General features: G+C 40.9%; 1 protein-coding gene across 1 annotated transcript; it reads left to right on the top strand.

Moving 5' to 3' along the window:
• Positions 1 to 4: 4 nt before the first annotated feature.
• Positions 5 to 8,133, top strand: KLHL42 (kelch-like family member 42; the record flags this gene model as incomplete). The annotated part of the gene is made up of 2 exons (XM_010085953.1): positions 5 to 729; positions 7,940 to 8,133. Coding segments are annotated over 2 exons (919 nt in total), but the record flags the coding sequence as incomplete, so codon positions are not given.
• Positions 8,134 to 8,480: the final 347 nt, after the last annotated feature.

The raw sequence follows: 8,480 nt of genomic DNA, 5'->3' as shown, positions 1-8,480 counted from the left end.
GTACCGCTCGGGCATGCGGGAGGCAGGGCAGGGCCAGGAGGAGCAGCTGCTGCGCGGGGGGCTGAGCGCCCTGGGGCTGGAGCTGGTGCTGGACTTCATCAACACCTCCTGCCTGGCCAGGCTGGAGCAGGAGGAGGGGGGCGATGAGGAGCCCCCTTTGCTGGAGGAGCTGGTGGAGGCCGCGTCCTACCTGCAGGTCACCCCCTTGCTCCGCCTGCTCCTCTCCCAGGTGAGGCTGGGCAACTGCTTCGAGCTGCACCGCCTGGCTCAGGTCTATGGTCTCCAGGACTTGCACGATGCCTGTCTAGACTTCATGGCCACCCATTACCATCAGGTGCTGCGGAGGCCCGATGCCCGGCCACATCTCCTCCTGCCCCACGCTCTCCAGCAGCACTTGAAGGAGAGGCGGATGAGGGGCAGTGCCACCCTCGTGGCCATCGGGGACTTCATGGGTGCCTCCTCCCTGGGTCTGCCTCCGGGCTGTCACCCTCAGGTGGAAGCCCCCTGGTCTATGCTGAGGTATGATGAGGAAGCGCAGAGGTGGCTGCCCCTGGCCAACAACCTGCCCCCTGATCTGGTGAACGTCCGAGGCTATGGGTCGGCGATGTTGGACAACTACCTGTTCATCGTTGGGGGCTACAGGATCACCAGCCAGGAGATTTCGGCTGCCCATTGTTACAACCCTTGCCTCAATGAGTGGAGTCAGCTGGCTTCAATGAACCAGAAGAGGTAACCATTGCTCCCTGAAATACATGTGTGTCCCATGTATTTTGGCCAAATAGACCCTGTTGAGTCATGTGGTGTTGACTGGACTCAGCATTACCAGAAGTGATTCAGATCTGTCTCTGTGCTGTGGATCACCCGCATCTCTTGCATTGTGTGGTGGGAAGGGCCATAGTGCTTGGCGATGGCTTGGCAGTGTGCCACTGGGCAGGCCTGGCAAACCTTGGCCTTGCTGGCAGCAGTCATCCCACTGCAGCATCATGCTGCGGCCACTCTCCTGATGAAGGGTCCCTTCTGCATGGCGCAGGGAGCTGCTGTGGCAAGGGAAAGGTGAGGGAGACGGGACTTTGTAGCGTAAATGCTGGTAGTTAGGGCCTCAGGTACAGGAGAACATGAGCGAGGTGTCAGCAGAGGAGGACTGTGCTATGGCCCTCCAAAATGTGTGATCATTCACCTTGGTGTGAAATGGTGGTGGCTCCCCCTTTCCTTTAAGTTGTTGTGTAGAAGGAGCCAGCCTCTCCAAACAGCTGTCTCTCTGGTAGTAGAAATTCTCTTTACAATAATACATATTTTTAAAAAAATCCCAAAGACAAAATTATTCTCCTACTTTCTTTGTGGTATATTTTAACTCCAGTACAGTTTTCCTGCTCTTAGTGGGGTTGTACAATCTATCAGATCTAGAGATGGCTGGAAAAATTTAGTTGGAGCAGTTTTTCATTGGTTTGTACTTTCATAAAAATCTGAATGTTTTGTAAGCCTACATTTCAGTGTAATATTCACCAGAAAAACGTCAGGAAGATTGTGAGAAATTTCTCACTTTATGCAAATATTTGGATCTGGGAATTATTCATTATTTTGACCATTTTGCGTTTTTCCTTTATATTTTTGAATTGTTTGTGTGACATTTACATTTAAGGTAGTATTCAGAAACACTTGTATAATTTACATTTAAAAGAAGAATAGAGAGCTAGTCTTGAGGGAGACTCAAGAAGAGACGCCATCTTCCTGGCCAAGGTTGTGGCTGTTCTACCTTAATCACACTGCAGAGCCTTTTGCTTCACTGAAACAAAACGTTTCTGTTATCCAGCCTTAACTTCCTCGTTGTTTCCATTTTAGAGAAAAAGTTTAAATTTTTTATCTTCTCTGGCTGAAAACGAACAAGTAAGAAAGCCAATATTGACTGTAGAATGGAAATTCTCTTCTCCATCCAGTAAATTCAAAGAGCATGCAGAGACCCAAACCACTGGCATAAATGCTTTATATCTGGGTAGTAAAACTGCTGTCTCTATTCCAGTCTCTATTTGGCTCTTGCCAGCTAAACCCCCTTAAAACAAAGGTTTGACCTAAAATTAGTTCTTTCCCATGTCACTTTTTTTTTTCCCCACTGTATTGTTGTGAGAATTTCATGGAAATTATTGCTTCCATAATCAGTCATCGGAATTGATCAGAAGCTTTTTTTTTTTTTCAGTATTTCTGGCTTCTTGGAACGTTGTTGTGAAAAATTTTGTCTGTAAAATGAGTGTTTAGAATTAAACACTGCAAACATCTTTTCTTGTAGACATATTTCTTAGAAACTGAGCCTATAAGCAGTCTTCACCAAGGTGCCTGTGGAACTGAGATGTTTTAGCTGTCCTCTCCTTGGCAGTCTTGCCTACATGAGCGCAACTGAGAGCACGTTGGCCTTGGTAGAAAAGGATGATGGGGTCAGCCCACACAGGATCTCCACTGGAAATTAGCTTAAACATAGAAACCCCCTGGTGACCAGGTTACAAGGTTTTGGCATTGGTCTGTGTGATGATGTGCAATAGTGAGAGAGATGTTATTACGTGCAATGATTCTGCAGCATGGCAAATGAGGGCTTTGTAAAAGTGCTTTTTCGAAGCCCTTTTTTTACCTTACAGCCTCTGAATCAGCCTTTTTCCACCCACACATTCCCATTTTTTCTAGGATATAGAGTCATTGCATCTGAAATAAACACATGGATATTTTCTCCTTATATTGCTATTTTTGACTGCACTGCCATACCAACTTAACCTTGAAGCCCACAGGTGACAGCAAGGTATTCCTTAGCATAGAATTTCACATTGGCGAATTGTTGCAGAAAAGTAGCATGTGAATGGATATTTTTGGAATAGTCTCTATTCTTACATTTCTTGGTAGTTGTTGCAGGACAAAAAGAACCCAGAATTACATCTATGCCTAGACTGCAACGTAGCAGCAGTATGTTGCTCCCTGAATGATAATCAGGGGAAGTTTTGTTCATGGCAACTGTGCTGACCCCTTCACAAAACACGTTTTTGACTTTAACATCTTCATGAAGTCTCAACTCTGAAGTTATTAATTATTCTCTTTTTCTATCTGACATAACATTTCAGCTCTCTGATGACCTGCTTGACGTTTTGTGGCCAGAACACGGGAAGGGATGGCCTGCACTGTAGGAGCCAAGAGCAGGGAAATTTTTAGGATCAGGGATTTTGCATTCAACATGAGCAGCACTGATGCTTGTCTGCCTCACAGATGTGCTGCAATTAGACCTGCAGTTTGCTTGGCATTGTATTTTTAGTTTGTTATGCTGTAGTAAAATAGGCAGGGCAGTTGCCCAGCGTGCTGCTTAGGAATTACAGTTACGTGACTGTCTGCCAAATTAATTTATGTCAGCTGATATAATTACATCCCATGGATGAATTTTTTACATACCTTGAGGGAGGCTTCTGGTTCCCATGGTTGGTTTGACTTCAGACAGTAGAGTATCTGGATTTGGCCTATGTGAATGGATGCATATGTTGGCCTCAAGGGAAGGCTGAGGAATTATGGAACTAATTGTGCTGATCTGCTGTTAATACAATTAAGTACTCTGCCCTCAACAAACCTTGTAAATTCTATTATATTTTTATCTTTAATTATTTGAATTGTTGTAATATAGAATCCCAGGATGCTGGACTTCTATAAACATGAATAGATGAAATAGCCCTGACTTCTAAGTAGAAGGCAAAAGGCATCAGATATATACTGAATACTTAGCAGTCATTCTGGTTTAGGTTACAGCTGTAAGATTTCTTTCTAGATCTAGAGGTCTTATAACCGTAGTTTCAAATATGTTCACGATAGGTAACTCCTGTATATTATTCTTGTGATGGCCATGTAAGCTTGAGAAAGTGTTATTCCAAATTTACGCATACACAAGGGAGATAAAACAATTTTCTGAGGCTCATACAGGAAGCTTGTAACTGAGCCTAGAATTTCTTATAATATGAGGGCTAAATCTAGTGCTGGTCACAAGTAGTCCATAACAGATGACAGTTTCCACATCTTTTCATTCTAGAGATCTTCCTGTACTTGGGATAGTGTCTTCAGAGAATGACCTGGACTTCTTTGTGGAAGAAACTTCATGTAAGAGTTGCCCAAGACCACTTGTGGTCTTCGGGGACAAGAAAGTAACAAAGTGCATTGGGAACTGTTCAAGTAATGCCCTTCAATACCTTTCCATACTTTTCTTTATATTGATGCTGTCAGTTGAAATTTGCTATTTAAAAGTAATATACTCACAGGATTTCTACTGCATGTGCCAGTTACAGCTGTATATTCCACTTTTTCTTTTTTTTCTTTCACAACCTTCCCACTCATGGCAGGTATATCTTCCAGGCTTGGAAGACCTTTGTAAGGCCTTGGCTGGGATTATACACGTGCATGTGGAACAGTGTGTTTGTGAGCAATCTGTGCCTGAACTGCTGCCACTCTGAGAACTCTTACAGGAAAATGGGACAGGATGCTTCTGGAGAATAGTGGTGGTTTAGGAGACCTTCTGTTTTTTGCTCTTCTCCGCATTTTTTAATATATTTTTCACTCAAAATTCCTCTGTGTTGGGGGAAAATAGACTTTTCAAAAATTTTTAAGCTAGAAATGTTCATGTCATATTTATGACAAATGTATCACATGCTTCCAAAGTTAAATGTTGGATGCAGTGTGCTCTGCAGACTAATGTAAGGAATATAAAAAAAGTGGTTTGTGCAAAAAATGTAAAACACTTTGGAATTGCCTTTGTAACTGTGCTTTCAGGATTCTGCATCTCTGATGTAAATGGTTTAACTCTAGAATAAAGCAGTCATCTGATTTGTGAGAAAGTCTAAGGTTAAAGTTGATCATTTGGCAGGAAGGAACCACAGGTTAGTTAGCCCAAGCCACCTGTTCTACAGTAGGACCAAGCTTACCTTGCAAATACACACCTAACTTCTTGAAACCCTCCGGCAATGTAGATTCCAACCTCCTTCCTCCCAGGTAACTTGTTCCGATGTTTAGCCACCCCTGATCAGGAAGGCCTCTCTGCTATCTATGCTAACTTTTTCTTCTTGTGTACTGAATGATTGTTATCTGTCAGTGAACAAGAAGAGTGCTTGCTGTCCTCTTTATAGCCACTTTGATAGTGGTGTTTTGCAGATACTGTTAATGCAGTCCAGAACAATGTAGGGTTTTTTGCAAGTTGTTGAGTGTTAACTTGTATTCGGAAAGCTATGTACTCTGCCCTCTAGATCCTTTTCATTTGTGCATTATATTTTTCTTCCTTTGTGTATATAGAGCTTTGCACTTTTCTTTGTTGAATGAAAAATACATTTTCAACTATGGTAAAACCCCACAGCTCGCTCTTGCTTGTGTTCCTGCGGTTCCTTTCAGAGGAAATGAGGAACATCAGAAGACAACTTATACCTTGTCTTGTCTCAACCAGAAGGGTACACACTACACCTGGCACTTGGACTGTACTTTTGATCCCTCAGGTTTAGGTAACTCAGTGGTGTGAGTGGAGTTATATCACAGTTGAATCTGACAGACTGTTCAGCTCTGTTGTTTCCAAGCTGTAGTCCATGGAACAGTTATTAGTTGTGGAGAGCTGGCTGGTTGCTCAATGTTTGCTTTCCTTGTTTCCAGCTGCTCCAACACATTAAAAGAGTGTAAAAATACACTAAATATTTCCTAATGTTCACTCTCCATAAAAACACCTGCTGTTACTGGCATGGAAAGGTGAATGGCAGAAGTTTTTTATATCATATTGAGCCATTGTCCAAACTTTCACATAAAGTGTGCTGACGGATGCTTATGACTACTTTTGAGTAAAATGAACCTTATAGTTAATGTGTTCCATAAATCTGGGGTGCTTCTGCTGAATGTCATCCATTTTAACAAGTGTTGGAAGTGGTTAAACGACTGACACAAATGTAGATGGCCTCCTTCTAGAATAACTGAAGTTAAAAATAGTGCCATACATCTTTCACGGGTTAGTTTTGCCTGTGCTGCATGCTGCAACAAACAATTCAGTGATGTAAAGGCCCTCAAGGAAAAACTGGATGAATTACTTCCATTCAGATAAAATAGTAAGAGGCTACAATTGTGGGGTAACAAGAGAAGCGTGTGTGAATTAGGAAACCTGAATTCTTTAATGTTCTGACTACTACTTTTAGTGTGTTTAAAAAGTGGCTAGAAGATCTTCAAATAAGGAAATGCTGTGTGCATTTTGTAAGCCAAAAATCCTCCACCATCTCCATCATAGGCACAGAGTTACAGACTTTCTAACATACTTTATGTTTTAAAAGATTGCTTGGAAAATGCATTTACATGTTGTGGTTTTGTTCCTTTGTTAATTTGTAGATTTATTTTTTTTTCCCCACTGTAACTTTTAGAACAGGTACATTGCTTTAAAAATAACAATGTTTTGCGAGTAATTATGCTCATTTCATACCCACTATTGATTGCCATTTTATTCTGGATTCTCTTAAGACGGAAAACATAATGGCTGTAGAGAGGAGACGAACAGAATGACCTAATCATAAATGTCAGGAAAAAAAAAAAAAAAGAATAAAAAACAATTAATTCCTTCAAAGGAGCATTTTAGTTTCCAAAGCTATATCAGGATGACAAGAACAAAATGATTCCATGTGGAAACAAATTCTTTTTCCAAATATATTTAATAAAAAGAAATTGCAGGGCAGTCTGCTGCTAGCAGGGTTCATTTTGTCCAGACAAAAGCCTGCAAAACTACTTAGCGGTAAGTTTTGAATCTTGGATTCATGCAGAGTGAAACTCACTTTACTGCTCAGCAGGCCAGTGCAAGTCTAAAGCACCACTTCAGTTTTACAGACATAAGGCATTCCCCTCATTGGCTTTATGCTGAGCTGGTGCACTCCAGTGACTTTCACACATCTAGTTAATTGGGATACTGTATGGTAAAATCTCAGTTTGGCTCAGCAGTAGAGAAGCAACAACCTTTCTAGGCACTGAGACTGTTTCTGAGGAGAGGAAGAGCTCGTCTTTTATTAGACCAGCTTCCATAGCTGGAAGGAATAGCTGAGCATGCAAGCCCTCTGTCTTCAAGTCCTCCTTCTTCCCACATATTTGCGCCTTTAATATCCATAGTCTATTTGTTTCTGCCTGTATTATCTTAAAAGCGTAAGATCAAGCTTCTTGCGCTTCAGTAATTAGAAAGTTGCCCTTTGCCATGCGTGAAATGTAACAGCATAATGGAACAAAATAAGAAATAAAAGAACAGGGCATTGCCTGTGGAGTGCAATATATTTCTTTCATCTATGGGTGGAACATTATACAGATATATCTTGCTTCAGTCCGACTGAGGATGTATTGGGTAGTTTAATGCTGAATGAGGTACAGGAGGTTCTCTCTTCCTTCTTTTGCAGAACATGATTCAATGTGTACTGCTTAAAATTTTTGTTGATTAGGGTTATTAAAGAGATTCTGTGTTACGGACAAAGATGAGTACATGTTCTTAGGCATTCGTCAAGTCTTGTTTGAAATTTCTGCAATTTTAACTAAAATAACGTCCTTGACTGTGTGTATATATAATATGTTTTTCTCTACTAAAAGTACTTTACTAAAAGCCTGGTAAAAATTAGACATCTACTGAACGCATTAGTGAACTAAACATTTAGAGCTCAAGCTGTGACAGACTGAAATCCAAAATTAAATATTCATCAGTCTTAGCATCAACATCATTAACGTCTAGAATGTCACTGGTTACTGTCCTAAATAATTACAGTGTAATTACAGAATTTTGGGCTTGCACAGAAGAGTTCAGATCCTGTAATATATGAAGTGATGCAACAAGTTTTAAGGGATGATGAGTATCTTGGAACCTGGATAGGAAGAATTTTCTTTCCTGTATTTTTCTGTACATCTATGCAACTTATTTCAATGCTGCAATCTTCCCTTTCAGGTCCAATTTTAAGCTTTTGGCTGTAAATGGAAAGCTCTATGCCGTCGGTGGTCAATCCCTTTCCAACGTAGAGTGCTATAACCCAGAAAACGACTGGTGGAGTTTTGTAGCATCCATGCCAAACCCTCTTGCAGAATTCTCAGCTTGTGAATGCAAGGGCAAGATCTACGTTATCGGAGGATACACTACACGAGGTAGAAAGCTTGCTTTTACTTTTTTATTTATTTTTTTTTTTAACCTGTTTGCTTCTAAGGCCCAGATGATTTTCTTCTCTTGTTCAGAAAATCTTTAGAACTGATGTAGAAAGCTGCATAATACTCAATAAAACATGTAGAAATAAATCACTTGTAGAAAATAATTCACGAATGAAACAACAAAAAATTGCTCTGTCATAGAGGAATCAGATTTTTTTTTTTTTTTTTTTTTTTTTGTCAGGGCCTGCATGGACCTGAGGCTCTATTATTCCAAGGGAACAAACTGATGAGTACTTTAGCACCCAGCTTAGCTCTCCTTTTTTATCATAGAATCATTAAGGTTGGAA

This window comes from Pterocles gutturalis, unplaced genomic scaffold (genome assembly GCF_000699245.1).
Source record: "Pterocles gutturalis isolate BGI_N339 unplaced genomic scaffold, ASM69924v1 Scaffold36695, whole genome shotgun sequence".
NCBI classification, from domain to species: domain Eukaryota; kingdom Metazoa; phylum Chordata; class Aves; order Pterocliformes; family Pteroclidae; genus Pterocles; species Pterocles gutturalis.
The sequence above is the reverse complement of the archived record's forward strand: the minus strand, read 5'-3'. Positions and strand labels throughout refer to the sequence as shown.